General features: G+C 44.4%; 1 protein-coding gene across 2 annotated transcripts in view; it reads left to right on the forward strand.

The window, feature by feature from the left end:
* Nucleotides 1–20,801, forward strand: part of WTIP (WT1 interacting protein) — a 142,209-nt gene that overhangs the window by 40,769 nt on the left and 80,639 nt on the right. For both annotated transcript variants that reach the window (XM_006130558.4, XM_014577216.3), the window contains exon 2: nucleotides 19,520–19,621. In XM_006130558.4, the coding sequence (XP_006130620.2) occupies nucleotides 19,520–19,621 (102 nt within the window). The remainder of the gene's footprint in view (nucleotides 1–19,519; nucleotides 19,622–20,801) is intronic.

Consider the following 20,801-nt stretch of genomic DNA (forward strand, 5'->3'; position numbering starts at 1 on the left):
AGTCGACTCAGCACTTTGTCGGCAAAAAGCGGCAGTCTAGAGGGGGATCTGTCGAGAAAGAAAGCCTTTTTCGACAGATCCCTTATGCCTCCTGCAAGGAGATTTACAGGATCTGTGGAAAAAGGCTTTCTTTCTCGACAGATCCCCCTTTAGACTGCTGCTTTTTGCCGACACAGTCCTGAGTCGACTAAATGCGGCAGCCATTTTTATGCAAATTAGACACAGGATATTTAAATCCCTGCCTCATTTGCAATGTCGACCTGCCTAATATGCATCCCTCTGCCGACAGAGGGATGCAGTCTAGACATACCCTTAGGTGCCACAGGACTCCTTGTTGTTTTTTGCAGATTTTGTGCTTGAAAATCAGGCTTCCAAAGTTCCTTGATCTGCCGGGGGTCTCCTGGTAACCACATGGCTGTTTCCGCTAATTTTCTCGTGAGTTCTTTAAAACTAGCCTGGACAAAACACTCAACAGTACAGTGAAGGGAACAGTTCTTCAGGCGCCACTGCAGTGTAGGCCCATATCCACAGATGTGTGGTGTGTGTCAACCCCTGACAGGGCCAGCTCAAAAGGATCTGTTTGAAGTGTGTTTAGGGAGTTTTTAATTTAAAAAAACATTCAAAGCCAACAGTAACAAAGTTAAACAATGTGATCAGTATTAGACTCAAGGTCAGGAGAGCCCTGCCATCTTCTGCGTTGTCCTTCCCTGCACCTTTTGTCACATCAGGAGGTCACTGGCTGGGCAAGGCCTGAGGGGCAAACAAGTGAGGGAATGACAAAGTTTCAGCTTGTCTCCTGTGGATTGCACCATTGCCTTTAAACTCCAAATGTAACATTCCAATCCTCCAAAGCATTCTTTGTCCCTTTGTGCTGCTTGCTTGTAGCTAGTGTGGTTTTATTCTAATTTCTGCATGTCTCCAGTGTTGTGAGAAGCTCATCTCAGCAGTGAGGCTTCTGCTCAGTTCCCCACCTAAAAATTTGTTTTGTGACTTCAGGAAGCATGATTTCCAGATTGCTGCCTGAAGTGCTTTTGAGAATGTTTGGAAGGAAACAACATGCTGACTTGTTCTCAGTTTGTAAACAGCCCCCACTTAAAGATGCTATTTAAAGGGATGCTGGCATGCAGAGTAGCCCAAATTATGTTTTGCTAATTTATATGGATGTATTTTCTGATGTGAGTCTCCCTCCATCATCCCTGCTGCAGCTCTTCCCCTCTGGATGAATAGAACTGTGATAGAGTAGGGTGATTAGACCCAGGGTCTCTTAGCTTGGTTTCCGAACCACTGGACACCACAGAGTTCGTTTCGTTCTCTGGGGCCCCACGACTGTTACGTTGTGGATAAACACTTGCTCCAATCCCTCTTGTATTCTCTATCCAGAGTGGCTGGAGCCCCACATCAGAATATTCCTTGGCTCAGTGGTCAGAGCATTGTTCTGTGAGGCAGGATTGGAAAAGGGGGTGTCCTTTCTCCCCCTCTGGTGGGGAGACGGGACTTGAACCTAGTCTCCCACATGCCAGCTGGATGCTCTTATGACTGGGTTAAAAGTCATAAGAGCAGCAGTTCCTGCACCTCCTCTAGCCATTTTGTGTGGACCAAGGCTGATGCCTTAACTCAGTCCCTCAAGATGTGTCTTAGGCACCTAAGCCAGCTGACTCCAGCAGAGGGATTCCTGTGTGAGGATAGCTAAGCAGAACTAGGTGCCTCTCTGCAGCCTGGACTTAGGCTCCTACAGTAGAGAGAGGGTAGGGCTTAGCACGCATCCACCTGGTCATCACCTCCCATTGGCTCACTTAGGAAGTTCCTGGCAAAGCACTGCCTTAGGGTAAGTCTATTTGCAATGTGGGTTCAGGGTCATTGGGTCTCGTCAGCTGGCCCATGTTAGGGAACCCTGTGCTTGAGCAGCTACGTTATATTTTAATCCTAGGTTAAAAATTTTCTAATATGCTCAAATCTTGGGCTCTGGCATCTTGACTGCAGACCCTAGTCAAAGTAATGATATTCCCACTTGCTCCCTGAAATATGGCCTGCGCACTGTGGGAAAACTTTACTGCCCGCCCTGCATGTTACTAGGAAGCGATGGCTTTGTAAAAGGCTTGATCAGTTTGTTCTCCATTGCAAACCCAGAAGGCTCTCTGATTGTATGCTTGCAGTTCTGGGATCAGAAGAGAATGGGTTAATGCTGACTTAAACTGCTGCCTTTTGCAAAGGAGAGGTGGCTTCTGTTTTCAATAGTGGTTTCCAGACTGAGAGCGAGCGAGCTAAGGAAGTTGCCCCCATGTAATTATGTGATACTTCTAGCTGATTCTTGGGACCTGGATCAAGTGGGGCTGGATTCTAGCTTAACTCAAACTTAGACCTGCAAATCCTGCAGTTTCCTGGGACCTTTGATCCGAGCGCTGGGTTAGCGCAGTTGCAGTATAGATGGAAAGGGGTGTATGCTTAGGCGCCAGAGGATATGGGCTCATCTCTTCCCATTTTTAGTAGAGAACATAGGTACCTAACTCAGCTTGAAAAAACTTGAAAAAACAACAAATAGCCCTGCAGCACTTTAGAGACTAACAAAAGATGTAGATGGTATCATGAGCTTTTGTGGGCACAACCCACTTCTTCAGATGAATGGAGTTTAAGGGGTCCAGGTTCCAAATAAATAGCAGAGAAAGAGAGGCGAGGGGGAGGGAAAGGAAAGAAGGGAAAAATAGGAAAAGAATAGTCAATTAGAGTGTCTGTGCTAACTGAAGCTGATTGAGGGGGTTCTAAGTATTCTTAGGGACCTGGTGTTTGGCTTTTTATGCCATTAGGATGTGGAATGTAGCAGGAAATCCAGGTCTTTGTTTAAACCTCTATTGTAGGTATTAACTCAGCTTGGTTGTTTCTGTGGTGTACCTGTAATTTTCCAAGTGCCTAAAATGTAGGCACCATGATGTTTGGCAATGTGATGCAGTGCCTGAGTCCCTTGGGATCCCACCTTTTGTCTCAGGTGTGTCATGAAACACAGTCATTGCATCGCGCCTCTCACTTTCCCCAACTCTAACGTGAAAAAACTAATACATGAGGATAAATAATAACCTGGACCCTTGTGCTCTGGTGATGTGCACTAAGGGAATGCCTGATGTAATAACAGTACCTCTCCCATGGGACTTTTGTGAGGCTTAAGTCTTCACAGCTCTTGGGACATCCTCTGAAGGAAAGTGCCAGGAATGTCCAAAATCCCATTATAAGTATTAGCAGCTCCACAGAAGTAGCAAACGTGATCTCAGAGCATCGTTGTCATAGAATCAGTTCTCTACGTGCAACGCTTCAGCCTGTAACAACATTTTGCAAAACCTTCCCTCTCCCCATCCCCCAGTCATTACTAGTAAAAATGGTATTTAATAAACCCACAACAAATTGTTGATTGAACTTGTCAGATCCCCACTGCTTGAGAATCTCACCAAGGGGCTTGTCTTGAGAGAACAAAGGGAGCATTGTCTCCAGATTTAAATTAGAATAAAACTGTCTGTGGTCAAATTTGATGGTTTTCATAACAAATGGTCCCATGTGTGTTTTTCCTCCCTCCGCTCAAGGCCAGGGCACTGACTCTGAGGTTACACAGAAAGCTGGATGGAAAGGTGGGCTTCAGATCCTATTTAGGTAGGGAGAATAAGGAGCGCAGCTGTTTAGAGAGGCCAGCACCTACACATTTAATTGTAAGTAGGAACAAAGTACAAGTAGAGATCACCTTTCATTCTAATGGCTCTGGGCTGTGCTTTGCGCTTCACAGAATCCAGTCACTGGAAAAGTGTCCCCTTTGGGAAGTAAGTAGTGCCCTTGAGTGGGGGTGGCATTGGGGAAGATGACAGAACTTTTGTCAAAAGGCACATCCTATTCTTATGAATTGTGTCCTGGGATTTTAGATGTCCTCACAGAACCTCGGCACTTACAGGCTAAAGTGAAGGACCCACACCCCCATTTTAATGTTCATGAATCGTCGGTTGCAGAAGACAAAGGGCTAAATTGACCCTGCTTGGATTGGAACTTGGTCTTGTAGGGAACACGGATATTTCACAGGTGAACTATTCCAATGTATAGATATACACATGTTATATAGATATTGCATATTTTTGTTCTGATTGTCCAAGGAAAAATAAAAGAATGGGCTGCATTGTCAAGCTCTGCAAATCCACAGTGGTCAAGTACGCCAGCAATAAAGTCAACTTGACTTAAAATTTAGTAGAATCTAAAACTTAAGGCTTCCAGGAGACTCTCTCACACTGGGAGCTACCATTTCTAGTGATCAGTTGCTTCAGTGTTACTTACACCGCCTGAAGAACCATTTCTGTGTTGGTTCTGGTCAGGGACAGTCAAAAACTGAATCTGCGTGCCTGGTACTTGATTGAAACAGCCTCTGTTGACTGGTGAGTGAACAATGATTGCTCTGTGAACAAACAACTCTTTTCTCAAAATTATGGAATCATCATTATTACAGGCACCAAAAGGGAAGTGGGAGGACATGTAGGCATGATTTCAGAATTCTTCTCTGAATTGTTACAGAAACAACACAGCAGTGTTTTCTTTGACTCAGCAAAAACTTCCATTATTTCCATAGGTATAATAATGGTAGAGTCTCTAGTCTTTTGGAGACAAACACTCTGGTAATTAACCAAATCACTAGTTCTTCTGAACAGTTTTAAACAGAGCAGGTTCTGTTAAAGTGACATTTGCAAATGGAATTCATAATGGTGAGCATAAAAGCGAGGATTCAGAAGGGACTTTGAAGTGAAGGGAATAGTCCTATTTAGTTTGGCCTGTAGCGATTTACATGGTTAAGACTGAAATCTTAACTGAATGACACTATGGTGCTCCTCGATGTTTTGATTATTTATTTTTGTGTGAATTTAATGCTTATGAAAGGAATCAAGTAGGTAGCCCTGAAGAATGAAGTCCTCACTCTATCATAGAATCAGTACAGTGTGGATAAACACTTATGTCATCAACATGCCAGGTCCTTGGCCTCTGCTGAGTCTGCTAGTATGGATTCCAAATGGTGCCAGCTGTGTTGGCCACGTGGGCATTTGACTAGTAGAAATTGTACTGGGATCCCTAAACTAACCTCATGTAAGTCACTGAATGTTCATCAGATGTAACTTCATTGCCACTTTGAGCTGGATTTGAACCAATGATTTATTAATTATTAATATTGCACCTGCAGGAGGCTTTCAACATGCTTTCCAAAGATGGATAAATACAAATATTGCATGCGGAGATGGAAAGGGTTACATCTCCTTATCAGTTCCATGTGTTGAGCTAATTATTTTAATTAAAAACAGAGAAAATGATTCACACTGTTTCAAATTTTTTAGAGGTTTCCCCTGGTGTTGAAAATTGCATCAACACCCAATGTTCAAGGGATGATGTAAAATGGAATGAATGCTCCTTTTAGCTGCTATGAATAGAGGCTCCTCAGATCAATTAAGTGTTGACTCTATAATTGCTGTAGAATTACGCGTTTGTTATTTTTTTTCCAATCCTCTAAGTAATAAATTAACAAATATTTCAACACTTCATATAACCTTGCAAACCGGTGACAGCTGAATAAAATCACATTTATTTGGATGAGACATTTATTGTAACCAGCAAAGTAGTTAATAACCTTCCTAACAATTCACTCTTTTTGAGTCTACTCAGTCTTTCCATAGTTCTTCAATGTTGAGTTTGCTTTTAGCTGCTTCCAGAAAAAGCTTAAATAAATAATTGTCCCAGAGGTTTTCTCCACTATGGTTAAATGGTGTTTTTGAAAAAGCTCTGCTCCACATTTAGCCACATCTGCTCCTCTCTGCTTGCTGTTTGGTATCTATGGAATTACTCACTGCACTGAGTAATGCATGGGCAGTGATTGCCCATGGGATTATAGAAATTTTTGCCCCTAATTTACCAATGTGAGTCCAACCCAGATCCACAGTGTACTGCCAAGCGAAGAGGTGTCCTTGATAATAAGCACTTCTATCAGTATCAGCAGAGTCTGAGAACAGAATGGACATGGAGGATAAAGCAACTGCCTGCTTCTAGAAGTGATCCCTCACAGTCAGAGCTGTCTTTAGTGGGGGGTGCGGAGCCTGGGACAACTGCCCTGATATCTGAGAGAGACAAGCTGGGGGATGACTAGAAGATGGCATGGGGTGGCAGCAAGGGTCTGCCTCTCTCCTGCATTCACTGCAATGGGGGGAACCAGAATGATCCATCAGCCTGCTCCACCCTGCCTATCTCTCCCAATCTATGGGACTCTGCTTCTCCACAGCAATGGGAAGCAGAGCTCCCTGTGGCAGGGGCTCTCTGCTTCCTGCTGCCATATGGGCTAGGACAGTGTTTCTTAAACTGTGTTCCGTGGCACACCGGTGTGCTGTGGAGAACGGAATTAAAAATGGCTGCCCTTAAAGGGGCAGGTGACTTTTTTGTGCTCAATAACTCTTCCCTCCCCTCCCCCCCCCGACCCTTTTACCCCTGACCTTTCATTTATTTATTTATTTATTTATTTATTTATGCTGCTCAACAAATTCCTTGGTGTTCCTCATTAAAAAAAAAAAATTGTTTGGTGTTCCTCGGTCTTAAAAAGTTTAAGAAACACTGGGCTAGGAGAAGGGAGCAGGGTGTGATGGGCGGAGCAAGCTGCCAGCTCCCACCCATTGTGCTGAGTGCAGGAAGAGGGTCAGACCCCTGCTGCCGCCCTGCACCAGGTCCCCCCAGGTAATCCCTCAGGCATCCCGAGCCACTGCTCTGAATCTTCCAGTGGCTACAGGCCAAGATTTATTTGGCTGTGGGCACAACAGGTCACCTGCAAAAATGGGCCCATTGCATTTGCAGACTCCCAATTTGCAGATCTTCTCTTTGTAAGTCAGAGGTTCATGTGTGTCCCCCCGTCTCTGATCCCACAGGAGAGAAGTCTTCATAGCTTAAGCTGAAGACTATGATGTACCTACACAGATGTCTGTCAATTCAAATGTAGCATGCTGGTGGTACAGCAGACATGGATGCAAGTTTATGGACACCTCTCTGTGCCTGGGGAAGAAAATTTGCATCTGTCTCCCTTCTGCAGGCATGCTGATTTTCATGGGCATTAATGAGAGCTACATAAACCAGCCAAAGGGAGAACAGGCCCTTTGGGGCTGTGCTAGTGCAGGTCTGTCTACACAGTCTGGGAAACTTGTTCAGAGCTGCAGTGTAGCCATATCCTGAGAGTTTGCTTGTATGGCATAGCTCAACTTTTAACACTTCCAGGGAGGTTGTGGGTTTGATTCTCCTCTGCCTCCAGCTTGTGTCTTCAGCTTTACCTAAAGAAAAAGGTGTACGACAGTCCTGATTTGCTAGCATTTTACACCCACACTTGCTCTCATTTTACACAAGGTAAAAGATGACAAGGGAGTAGCCAATCAGGTCCCTGCCCAGAGCCATCCCTTCCTGCATAACAAGCAAAATGAGATGTGTCCCTTCCCGAGGGGCTAAGCAATGCTATCCTCACAGCCCTCTTAGCTCCAAGGAACAGCTGACTCGAGGGAGCAGGGAGGCAAGTGAGAAGGAACAAAAACTGAATCCAACTCCCCTCACAGCTGTACAGAGTACCAGGCTGTCCCCTGCTGAGACTTTTATCACAAACACAAGACTGATATAGATAAACAACAAATACAGCTTATCTGTCTTCAGTCTCAGCTCAACAGCAGCAGTGTACACATGGGAATCTGGCGGGGAATATCAAAGCCTCCATGCCATGAAAGCCGGACATATGTTTTTGTGGAGCTGGACCATAGGAAGGAAATGGTCCAGCATATATAGCAATGTATTTTATTGTTTCTTGGGGAAAAAGTAAAAATTTAGAATGTCCTGTTTACTTTTTGCTAGTGCTATATTTGACTGACTATCCCATGGGTTTTCCTCTTGCTAGAGCGGGGCAGGCTTTTCTGATGGTCTGCTCCTGCAAAAAGCTGGGAGTCCTCCATTCCTACTGAAGTCAAATAAGAGAGGTGCTCAGCACTCTTGCCATATGCTGGGCCACTCACAGGATTGGGTCTTGCAAGGGCAGAAAATAATGTTCTCAGCCCAGTAAGAAACGCAGGGGACAAGGGGTGGGTGTTGGGTACTTATTTTGAAACGAAAATCCTTCTTGAGCTGTAAATAGCAAAATTTGTACTGAAAGATGATGCCTTAGAAACTGTGCTTTATACAGGGTGTCCTAAGGGAAGTCATCCGTATAGTATTTACAGGCCTTCCGTCCATATGGCAATATAAGACCTGTGTCATGACTGCAGCTGGTCCAGGTGAGCTGGCTTGAGTTTGCGGGGCTTGGGCCGTGAGGCTAAAAACTGCAGTGTAAACACAAACCCACGCACCCACAATAAACCAGTGACTGCAATGCCTTTATAGCATAGATGTCAGAATTCCATGTCAGCTGTAGGGGTACAGTACAACTCTTGGGTAGTGCTACTTGTGGAATGACCTGTTTAATTTATAACCGCACATGGTTACATAACACGCGCCTTTTTCAGAATGTCATGCTAGTTTTGGAAATAGACCATTATCTAAGAAAACAGAAAAGTGCACCTGGAAACTTTTAGACTAGACTCCCTATTTAATCATGAACCCATTTTAAATATGTCAAGTAGAGCAGCTGTAATATGACCTTTTTCTGCCATATATTAAAATGATGACTCATAGTTGAAATGACAGAGGAATGTAATGAAAAGAAAAAGTCTCTACAGCTTGAAGAGCATGCAACTGATATTCTCAGATCTCCGACTTGCTTGGTAGTTTGGTGGATTGTTAACAAAAATGATACCAAAAGCGCTATCTCTGATTTCATAGATGTCCTAATATACAGTATGTAAACTTCTCTAATTTCCCCCCCTTCCCCTGAAAGTCTAGCTGGCTGTTCTTTGGAGATTTGTATATCATTTTCCAAAACACTGGGCAAAATCATGACGATTAATATTTAATCATCTGAAGATGCTAATTGCATTACTAAGTGCTTTATAAACATTATCTGGTTAATGCTTACATATGGGGAAATGGAGGTAGGGGCCGTTACATTGTTTGCCCAAGACCATCATGCGAATCACTGTGAGAGAGGGCATTGGAATATTGGTGTTCCTTGCATAGTTCTGTGCTGTGATCACTAGATGTGTATATTATAAGGCTGTAGTTGCAGTAAACACAGAGGGCTATGTTTTCAGCAGACTCCTTAATATGCCTCTCTAATACAGGGTTTCTACCTGCAAAACAGATATGCGCTCAATCAAAATTGCCCACCCTTTAGAGATTAAAAAGGCCTGAAACCCTCACAAACCCAGGAAATTCAGAATTATTGCTTCTAATTTCATATCCAGGTCTCACTGCTCTGCTTATTTATTGCAGCCAGTATGTGGAGTATGTCTCATACTGCTTTAAAGGGTCTGTACAGCTACCAGAGACAGCAGCATAAACTAGAGACCAAGGGCCAGGTTTTAGCCTTTGTTATGCCAATGTAAATATAGACTGACTCCATGGGCCAGAGAGAGCAATAGCCTTAACTCAGATGATCTTCTCCACCTGTTGCTGCAAACAACCAAATGAGCTTGTACAAATTGAAGCCGTGGAATGTATTACTGTATTTTTCTTAATTACATACAAACATTTCCAGGCAAACTTGATTATACTTTCATGTCCCTGCTAATGCAGTTGTAGCCTTGGACAAATCACTTCCATTATCTATTTTGTGTAGCATAAGCCACAAATTCTTATTTCTTTTGTTACCTTTTTTTCTTTCCTTTTGAAGAGCACACTGCAAAGAACTCCCATCTCCATAAATCTGAATGCACACCTGAATGCACTCCTCAGTCTACTACCTCGCACACCTGCTTCATAGCCAGAAATGTGCCGAGGAGTCAGTCGTGCATATACTAATGTTCTATCCTCTGCTGTTATGGGCTGGAGCAGGGGTTCCCAAACTTTTTGACACGGGGACCAGTAAATCCATTCACGAGCTTTTGGAGGACCAGTAACATTCATTTGCATATTTGCATATTTATTAAGCAAATGATGAATATTCAAATAAGTTGTTTCTGGTCCTCCTAATGCCCCCAGTGCCAGCGTTAGCAAAGTTTTTGATACAGTCACCCACAATATTCTTGCCAGCAAGTTAAGGGAATATGGATTGGATAGATGGACTGTAAGATGGATAGAAAGCTGGCTAGATCAGGGTTTGCCAAACTTTTTACTTTAGTTGGAACCCGGTTTTTTTAGTACTGTTTTTTGCAGCCCAAAAATATAAACACATATTTAAAAAAAAAATGAAAAATGAATAAATTTTCAGTTTTCACCCGGCTGCATCCTCCACCCAGCCTGGGCCAGGGCTTGGGGGACCCAGTGCTGCATGGGCACTCCAGGAGGTGGGAGCAGGAGCAGACTGGGGGTAGAGTAGCTGTCTACGAGCGAGGGTGCAAGGAAGGGTAGGGTTGCCAGGTGTCTGGTTTTGTAATAGACAATCTGGTATTTGAGGGTTTTGTCTGAGAAACAAATTGAGAAATTACCAGACATATAAAATGTCTGGTATTTTCTAATTAGGTAAGTTTTATTATAATTAGGTGTATCAGTCCTTAGCTGCGACCTGCCTGGATAGTAGATGTGCTCAAGCTGCCTGAGTGTGTCTACCTGTCAGGCAGTTTGCAACTACTCCAGGGAGGGTATGGAGGTGGGGGGGGGGGGGGGGGGGGCAAAATGGAATCCCCAGGCAGACTCACTCCTCTGCCAGGGTCTGTGGGGTCTGCATGTGCCCAGGTCAGTCTCACTCTCCACCCCACCCCTTCTCCTCCCGATCTCCCAGTCAAGCCCTGCTGCCCCTGACCAGCCCTGCTTCCGGCGGCCAGTTCCCTCCGCCTCCCACCAATCTCCCCCAGTCAGCCCTGCTCCCCCAACGATCTCCCCGCCAACCAGCCCAGCTGCCCCCATACAGCCCTGCTTCCCGCAGCTGGTTCTCCCATCCTCTTTCTCCTGTTCTCCCCTGGCCAGCCCCCCCGCCCTCCTCCCCTGGCCCCTGTCCAGCCCTGGTTCCGCTGCCTGCCCTCCCCGATTTCTTCTGGACAGCCCCACTGCCTCCAACCCTGATTCCACTGCCTGCCCCCCCACCCTATCTCCACGGGACAGTCCCATTGCCTCCAACCCTGCTTCTGCCAGCCGCCCACCCAGATCTCCACGGGACAGCGCCGCAGCCTCCAACCCTGGCCCAGGCTGGGTGGAGGATGCAGCCAGGCGAAAACTGAAAATTTATTCATTTTTCATTCTTTTTTTATATGTGTTTATATTTTTGGGCTGCAAAAAACAGTACTAAAAAAAACCGGATTCCAGCTAAAGTAAAAAGTTTGGGAAACCCTGATCTAGCCAGCTTTCTATCCATCTTACAGTCCATCTATCCAATCCATATTCCCTAACTCGCTGGCAAGAATATTGTGGGTGACTGAATCAAAAGCTTTACTAACGCTGGCACTGGGGGCTTTGGGAGGACCAGAAACAATGTATTTGAATATTCATCATTTGCTTAATGAATATGCAAATATGCAAATGAATGTTCCCTGTCCTCCAAAAGCTCATGAATGGATGTATTGGTCCCCATGTCAAAAAGTTTGGGAACCCCTGCTTCATGGGATTGGCCTAGCACCATCTTCAACAGCCAGGATCTCCCATGACCGCTATCTCCAATTGGAACAGTGACATTATTAGCCTCATGAGTGAGGGCATCAGAACTGTTATTGTAGCTAGCTAGAGGGAGAACTCAATCTTGCAAGAGAGAGAACTAAACAAAACTCATGCCTTTAACTCTGCTCCCGCCCCCTCCCCCCCATACACCCACAATAAACTGATCCATTTATTTCTCTTCTAGGTGTTATGGTGATAGAGTCCATGTAAGCTTGTAGATTGGTCTAGTTTATCAGTTATGGAGGCTATAGCCAAAAGTTATTGGCAATAACTTTATCCTGTTTCTGCAAGGAAGAGAACCAAGTTGGTAGCAACCCTGAAGAAGGGTTAATAATGGAAAAATCTCCATTTCCTAGCATGTGACCCGATTGTATTTAAGCAGTAATTTTACTAGGTGCCAAAGTATCTGGACAATTTTTCTTTTCTGTGTAGCCAGTTCCCACATTCTGGGCTGTGAGAACTGTTGTTCTGTTAGCCAGCACTGCCATGATACTTCAGAAAGCAATGACCTATCATACAGAGCTAGTTTCAGTTGTTTAGAGCCAGACGACTCTTAGGCTTAGAAGCCTCAAGATTCCTGACATGAACAGCTTGTGATTTAAAACACGGGGATTTAAAATGTTTACCTGCTAACTATCTCCATTCTTTCCTATATCACTGCTAGGAACTTCTGCATTCTCAGGCATATTCACATTTGTGTTATCTGCTAACCTTCCCCCCTATTGAGAAGGCATATGATGTAGTCTTGAGTCAGCAGGTTACTACATCATGCTTCTTATCTATGCTGAAGGAGTGCACTCTGAGTTTTGTGTACTGGCTACTTTGTATGCAATTGGGTATCCTACTGCTGGGTGTGTGGGGAATTGGACCCATATGTTCAAGGCTGGGAAAACTTGCCAGACACCTAGTAACAGGAGGATTAAAACACACTGGTAAGAGGTAGTTTTGACAAATGAAGCTGGGGGAGCCCTTAGAATGAGCATTCTGGAATCTTGGCTCTCCTCATCCACAATCCCCAGCCACTGAACCCTGTGTTTGGGGGGGAGGGAGGGCTGTATTTCCTCTCTGCCTCTGCGTGGCAGATGGCTTGTACATTTGCTATTTGCTGAAAGGGATGAGGAGTTCTCTCTAGTCTGGGCAGAATCTCCAGGCGGCTGCAATCCAGGATAGACTTTAGTTGTGGTACACATTTAATCCAACCCCCTACCTCATGTGTACTTCCTTTCTTTGCTGGATAGGCTTCTGAACACACATTTCCTTCTCTGGCTTATTCTCTTCAGTCTTGTTCATCTAGCTTGCTCTAAATGGACATGTATTTGGCGTACACTGCTTCTCTCTCCATAGCCTTGTAGCTCTGAGCCCTCTGCTTTCATACAGCCCCCCAAAAGTCTCTGACTCATCTGTGAGCTTATGTGCAGAGAGAGGATTTTCAACTAATGAGGGAGAGAAAGGATGCTGCAATAACCCAATGTTATATGTGCCCATCCTTTTGCTCGCCCATTCCTTTGTGAATGGCGCCATGTAGCCAAAGATTTATCAGTGCCATGTGGTGTTTGTTAATACTAACTTTACCCTAATGTATACTGACAAGGCATGGGCATTTCTCACTGTACACTTCATGTAGCATTTATCCCAGAGAGAGATGATGTCGGGGAAAAGAGAACTGCGGTTCATGTCTGATTCATGGCACACTGTCAAATTAAAGAAAAGAGAAAGAGGGCCAGAATCTTCAACTCACACATTGCTCCCAGTGAAGTCAGCAGGCTAAATTCAATTCCTTTTTTGAAACTCATACTACTCTACTGCCTGCCGTAAGGCTGTGCAATTTGAGGGAGGGCAGACTTTGACCCAAGAGAGTTACATGCATGCATGTAACTGAGGACAGAGTTGGCCCTACAGTGTGTTTATACACCTGCTAACCTTTTAACTGGATCACTGAAAACATAGTACCAAATTCTGAGCCATTGGTTTCTCTATCATTAGGAGACCTGGGGAAGTACATAAAGCTCCAGAGTGCAGTGTGGACACCTGTCAAGAGTAGAGATGGGCTCAGAACATGCTGTTCACCAACTCTGGGGTGTTTTTATTCCAGGATCTAGTCTGGAACGATCTCTGAGCAAAGTACATGCAGGGGAATTACCCAATTCACACTGGGTCTGTCAGGGAGTGATTGATAGCTTTGCTCATTACATTGTGTTTTTCTCTTACATTTTCGGTTTGGAGCAAAATCACTGAATATATCTGTGATTTTTGTCTGGGTTGACAAAATTATTAGATCAGCAACCATCTGTGTGCCTTAGATCAGAAGAGGGACACATTTTCTGTCTTCCAAAAAGCAGTGACTGAGCATGTTCTGCAGCTTTGGAAAGACTTGCCTCCGTCACATTCAGATCATTGCTTTCTTACTAAGGCAGCTTTGCAAAAGTATGTGCAATCAATCACCAGGAGGACATGGATTAGTTTCATACTATCTGGAGAAGCATAAGGGAGTTGGCTGAGCTAATTTCAATCAGCAGTCGCAGCTTCCAGCATTAATCATTTCAGTGCTCTTTTGCCGAGGTCCGTTGTGGGTACGCTCTTGTTTATTCTCTGTTTTGCTTTTGTCCTTATCTTCAGGCAAATGTTCTAAAGGGTAAATATGTAGTATGAGCCCAAGGGATGTGTATGGGAGAGCCTGGCGGATAGCATACTCGAGTCCACAGAACCTTTATACTAATGCCAGAAATGCCCTTGCACACAGCCTTTTTTCATCTCTTTCCAGCTAAAGGGAGATCTCGCACCTCTACCAGATTCTGATCGCCCCATGCAGCATGTTGGTATGACCTGTGTGTGATGATGCTGTTGAGGCCATGTGAATGGGCTGTGACGAGTCACAGACTCCACTCTCCCTTTGCTAAAGGTACAGCTGACTACTCCAGAGACTAATGGCCCCAATCCTCAGCTGTGCTAGCCAGTGGCTTGGCACCACTCCGGAAGCGTGAGGCGTCCCTACACCTTGATCTGGATACTGGAGGAGTGTCTCTTCATGAGTGGATACCTGCATGGGGGTAGAGTCACGGTAGCGGTGTCTACCTCACCCCTGCTCTTTTCAGCCAGGACATCCCTGTGATCTATGGGTCCCAGGAGACTGCTGGCAGCTGGCATAAATTAGAGCAGTGGTTCTTAAAGTGTGGTCCATGGCCCACTAGTGGTCTGCAACAGTCTTGCAGCTGGGCTGTGGGCTTCCCTCCCGCCCCTGCAGTGGGGTGCCAGCACTGGCACTCTAGGCCCAGGCTTCCCCCTCTCAACCCCTCCCCCCCCCCTGGCAAGGCTGAAGTTCCAGCATCAGTTCCCCACTGCCAGGTGAGCCCCGAGCCTTGCAAGTTGGATCTGGCTTGTGAGGGGGGAGGAAGTGGATCCACATGCTGTTACTCCCCCAGCTGGGGGAATGGCAACGCCGCAGGAAACTGCTCCCGTGGAGGCTTTCCCTGCTACTCCTATTGGCCAGAATCATGGCCAATGACAGCAGCGGAGGGGGGTGCCTGGGAGCGGTGGAAGGCATGGAGCCAGGTAAGCACCCCCTCATGTCCAGATCCTGCATCCCCATCCTCGTCACACACACATCTCCCACCAAGACCCCTCACCTCCAGCCCGCTCCTGCACCCTTCTTCATGTGAATTATACAAAGACTGGAAATGGTAGATTCTAAGAGTGACTCTCAATAAAATGCCAGAATGTCATATGCTTGCCCCATAACAACACATTCTTCATAGAAAAATTTAACAGGCATTAGAAATAAATCTGAAACAAAGTCCAGAATTTCTATTAAGTATAGCATCTTATCAGACTAATAGATCTCATGACAATAAGTAATTTTCCCCTTTAGGTATTTTCACCTTATGGCTGTTGGTAGTATACCATAACCACCAGATTAAATTAACACTGATAGAACACTTTCATCTCTGTATCCTTGCTATCTGATCTATCATGTCATGCATCTGATGAAGTGAGTTGCTTCTCATAAAAACTTATGCCCTAATAAAATTGTTCAGTCATTGGGGTGCTACTCTTTGTTGGTTTTAACCAAACTAATGACGGACAGCCTAGGTTCTGATTGGTGGACAGCTGATCATAAATAGCCTGGATATCAGTGACTTTTTCCAGGGTGTTATGAGCTCACACCACAGCTGCGTATATATTTTGAAAAATGTACAAATGGAATTATACATGAAATCTTTTTAAAATGCCAGTCATTTCTGTGGTCATTCATTCCTGCATTTAATGACCAATCTTTTGGAGAAAATGAACTTACAAACTGACAGCTGCTCATACTGAATCATATGTTGGGGAAGGCTGTGTAAATAAACCATTCACAATCAAATAATTCACTTGTTTCTGATGGTCCAGTGGGTTAATAGATTTTTTTTAAAATATAGATGATAGCTTTTATATGCCATAATGGTTCCAGACTATTGTAGGTCTAGCATTTTAATGGCATGTGTGAATGAGATTTCAATGATAGCCATTAAGGAAAAGTAGACTATGGATTTCTGCCATCCCGGAAACAAAAACCAGCAGAAAAAGAGAGAAAGTGTGTCTTTAAGGCCTGGTCTATGCTAAAGGGGAAAGTGGACTTAAGATACGCAACTCTAGCTATGTTAATTATGTAGCTGGAGTCAAAGTATCTTAAATTGCGTTTTGGAGCCTTCAGTGCAGAGGGAGGTTAATGGGAGCATGCACTCCGATCTACTTCCCTTACTCCTTGTGAGGAGCAGGACTACTGGTGCCAACAGGAACGCCCTCTTGGTTCGAATTAGCAGGTCTTTACTAGATCAACTGTGGCAGTATTGATCTTCTACATAGTGTAGACAAGCCCTAAAAACATGAATATTTCACCTCCTCGATGTCAGTGGCAGTCAATCACAAGTACGCTAATGTGGAAGGGTGGACAGAATGGTGAAGATGGCTGGTTGTGGTGCCAATAAAATCAAGTATTGGATGAGGGCCTTAAACTGAAACAGATTGTCCATTTCAAAGTGGAACCTGTGGCTGTTGTATGAGCAACACTTCTTGTCCAATGGTGCCACTAGCATGTTTATAAGGAAGTAAGACCATGTTGATTCTAGAATTCCCAGGAAGTTAGAGGAGTTCGTTGTTTGCTCTGTCGGTAATGTTATCGTGTGTGGTATCTGTTGCAATATTAGTTGAGTGAAGTGGCTTCACTTTTGGATCATAATGTTAGAGGGATCAATAACGAACTTTTGCTAGCAAATGAATCATTAACTTATAGTAAATACTAGTCTTCTTACTTCATAACCTTTGGTTAAAAAGATGTAAGAGTTGAAGAGCTCCTGCAGGTAGTCAACCTTCTAAAGTAAAGTTCTTCTTTAGTATATGAAATCTGACTTCATAGTTAGCCTCAGCATCAACATTTTCTGACATTATGTTTACAGTGTAGTTGGGCAGATCTCTCTGAAAAGGTTTTGGTTTTGGTATTAGTAGTTTAACTTAGGGCACTGATACTTAATGGTGTTGAAAGGACAATGTAACGTACTTTAGCACCAACTTTAAAAGGTTATACAGAATTCAATATTAATAGGAGCCGTTTCATTATTATTATTTTATTTAAATGAAGACAATGGTTTTTTTTCCATTTAAATATTCCCCTGCTAATGCATGGAAATCAGACAACACAGGTGAAATTGACTAGTCTATTTTCATGATCTAAGATGGGTGAAGTCAGTTAAGAGTATAAATGCTTTAAACTACATGCAGTTTCTAAAACTTTCTATTTTAATACATTAATTTGTAACACAACCAAAGGAATTTTTTTCAAAATATACTTCTTTTTAACTTGATATCTCTGTAAGTTAGTCAAACTAGAGAACCATAGGGAGAGACACGAACTTTTTGGATGGTATATCGGAAGGCTAGGAAAAATGGTGTGTGCAGTGCTGCCTCCATGTCCTTTCTTACTGCGGTCCCAAATCAGATACCAGCAATCTTACTGCAGATGCTATGTTGCCTGCCTTCTACATTTTCCTACAATTAACAACAAAATTACATTTCTTTCTCTGTGTGGTAGCTCAGAATAGTCAATATGATGAGTCTTTGTAAAACAGTTTGTAAAGATGAACCTGAAACATCTGAGTTCTTCCCTATTTTAGCTTGCTGGTCCCTGCCCGCTATTAAGTTCAATTTCTCCAAGCTAATAACAAGTGGGATTTCCCCCCCCCCCCCCCCCCCTTCCCAATGGTTTGAATTTATATCACTTTGTATAGCTTTCTCTGACCAGGAGAGAAAAATCTGGATGATTAGGACATTGATTCTACAAACAATTGTGTGGGACCTTTAAGTGTATCAAGATCTGCATTGAAGCCTGTAAGACTTAAAGTTTTAATCATATGTGTGAATGTTTGCAGGATCAGAGCCTTAATCAGCACACAAGTAGCTTAATTAGGTGATAATAAATCAAATTTTATGTTCTCCTAAAGCAATTTAAAAACTGCATTGACTTTTCGAAGCTCTTCTTCGGCTCCAAAAGCTTGTCTCTCTCACCAGGAGAAGTTGGCCCAGTGAAAGATATTACCTTGCCCACCATGTCTCCTTAATGTTTTAGGACTGACATGTAGGGGCGGATGAGAGTGCCGCGGGGCTCTGGGCAGCGAAATTTCACGGGGCCCCTCCTTTGACACGGCGCATGCGGGGGGCCTCGGGAAATGCGGGGCCCGAGGCAGCCGCCCCACTTGCCCTGCCCTAAATCCGCCACTGCTGACATGGATACAACTGCACGGCATACTATACAATTAAATCAGAAAAGTTATGGTCCAGTGGGCATATCAAGAACACAAAAAATAAACTGTTGCTGCCACCCCATGCTGGTCTGTGCGGGGAGCTGGTTTTTTGAGCTGACTCTCCTCATGGACCAGCTACCACCTGCCACTACGCACTGCTGCCTCTGATAGCAAGACAGCAGCGTGAGGTGGCAGGGGGCTCCAAGGGTGTGGGGCCGGAAGCTCACTGGCTGCCGCCCCCACCCCCGGAGACTATCAAATAGTCGTGTAACCGCTAAGATTTCATGTGGTTACATGACTATTCAATTACACAGTATTCAACATCCCGATTCTGAACCAGGCAGCACACTAAAAATAGAAGTGTAGCTGTTGCAATAGGAACTACAACGTAGCCCAAGCAGAATCCCATCTGATACCCCAGATTACATGTCTTGCCTCTTGTTTTGTATAATGCCCAACTTATAGGGGCTAAATATTGCTAATGACAGAAAGTTAAAAAACATGACACATGACTGACACCATAATTTTCACTGAGCTCCTTATGGGACCTCAAGTCACTATTGATACAACAAATTACTTTATGGGGGAGAGAAAAATAAACACCTTTTTTTCTATGGTACTGTTTAACCAAATTGTTTTATTGATGCTGCTGAATGTATCATGTAGTGCTAAAATCACTACTTGCACAAAATATCTCAGATGTTTGTTCCTTTGGAAGTCTGAATTCTTTCCAGTGGGCATTCAGATTTTCCAATCCCTTCTCATTTTCACCTGTTTTCCTGGGATTTCCATGCTGTGTTTGGCCAGGCTAGCTCTTCATACTTGGTTTCACCAGCCACACTAGGATTTTCTGCCTTTTATTTTGGGTTGTTTTTCAGTCATTTCATTCAAGATGCTTGATACTAATTTTGCTTTCAGGATTCTATTCAGGATCATTAGTTCCTTGGATTAGAGCTTGATGGGGGTAGAATAAGTGTTACAAATCAGCAGCCACCAGATACTTTTTTGAATTGCTGAGGAGTCTGACGTTAGTCTTTTCTTTTTCCTAGGTATTTGCATAAAGTGTGGAAAGGGTGTGTATGGAGCGAGCCAGGCATGCCAAGCAATGGGTAACCTCTACCATACCAACTGCTTCACGTGCTGTTCTTGTGGTAAGTCAGATACACAGTACCTAGTGATTGCCTTTCACTGGGTGTATTCTTTTATCATCTAAAATATCGCCTAAGGCCAGAGAGTGGGGTTCTGTGTGTGGCCCACGAGATGTTTTGTTTACTGATACCCATGCACAGGGTTACCAGATTCCGCTGGTTTTCATCTGTTAGTCCCCCACCCTCCACTACAAGAGAGACATGCACTTAAAGCAAGAGTGCGTGGAGTGAGATGCATGCTTATTGCATGCAACACTGTGAGAGCCATGTGCTTCCTCTGCATCTAGAGCACTGCTGTGGTTCAGTCGGCACATCCCGCAAAGTCTAGGTACACAAGCGCAGTTAGTAAACCAACTCTATCCCAGAAGACCATTTTGGTTCTGACAATCTTGCGTCCCACTCACTAGTAGGGATGTTAAATTTTGATTAATCAGCTAATCAAGTCGCTGATGGAATTTCCATCAACTACTTGATTAGTCAATGGGGGCGGGGGGCATTCAATATCCTCCTGTGTCTCTCCCTTTGAAATGTACAGGAGCCGCCTGCTGCATCTCTCCCTTTTGAAATGTACAGGAGCAGCACAGCTCTTGTACATATCAAAAGGAGAGAGGCACAGAGGGGAACCTGTGCCAGCAGGGCCTGCTTTGGTCCCTACTGGTGTCTGTTCCCCTCTGTGTGCTGCGCGGCTCCCGTACATTTCAAAAGGGAGAGGCACAGAAGTCAGGACCTGCGTGAGCGGGACTGTTTCAGTCCCCGCTCTCACCATTTCCCCTCTGCCTCCCCTGCCCTCCGTGGAGACGGTGCTGGGGGGAACCAGCTTTTAAGCTGGTTCCCCCCAGCACTGGCTGCTGCTCCACTCCACCCCTCCCTTGTTGCATCTCTGATAGAGGCAGCAATGGGGAGGAACTGACTAGTCAAGTTCCTGCTCAACTACCCAATTAAGCATTTGCTTATCAGATAATCAATTAGTTGCTTACTTCCCTTCTCACTAGCCTTGGTTGCCCCTCACTGGCCTAAGGCCTGATCTTGTAGTGCTTACTGAGGCAAAATTCCTACTCATGTCATCAGTTTCAAGGCTGGTGATAAATGACACTGAGCACACTCCATCTCTAAGCATCTGACTGTACTTTCTTAAGCAAGAAGACACAAATCTAATATTTCATTGACATGAGGTGTTAATTTT

The sequence above is a fragment of the Pelodiscus sinensis genome, chromosome 12, assembly GCF_049634645.1.
Source record: "Pelodiscus sinensis isolate JC-2024 chromosome 12, ASM4963464v1, whole genome shotgun sequence".
Lineage (NCBI taxonomy): Eukaryota > Metazoa > Chordata > Testudines > Trionychidae > Pelodiscus > Pelodiscus sinensis.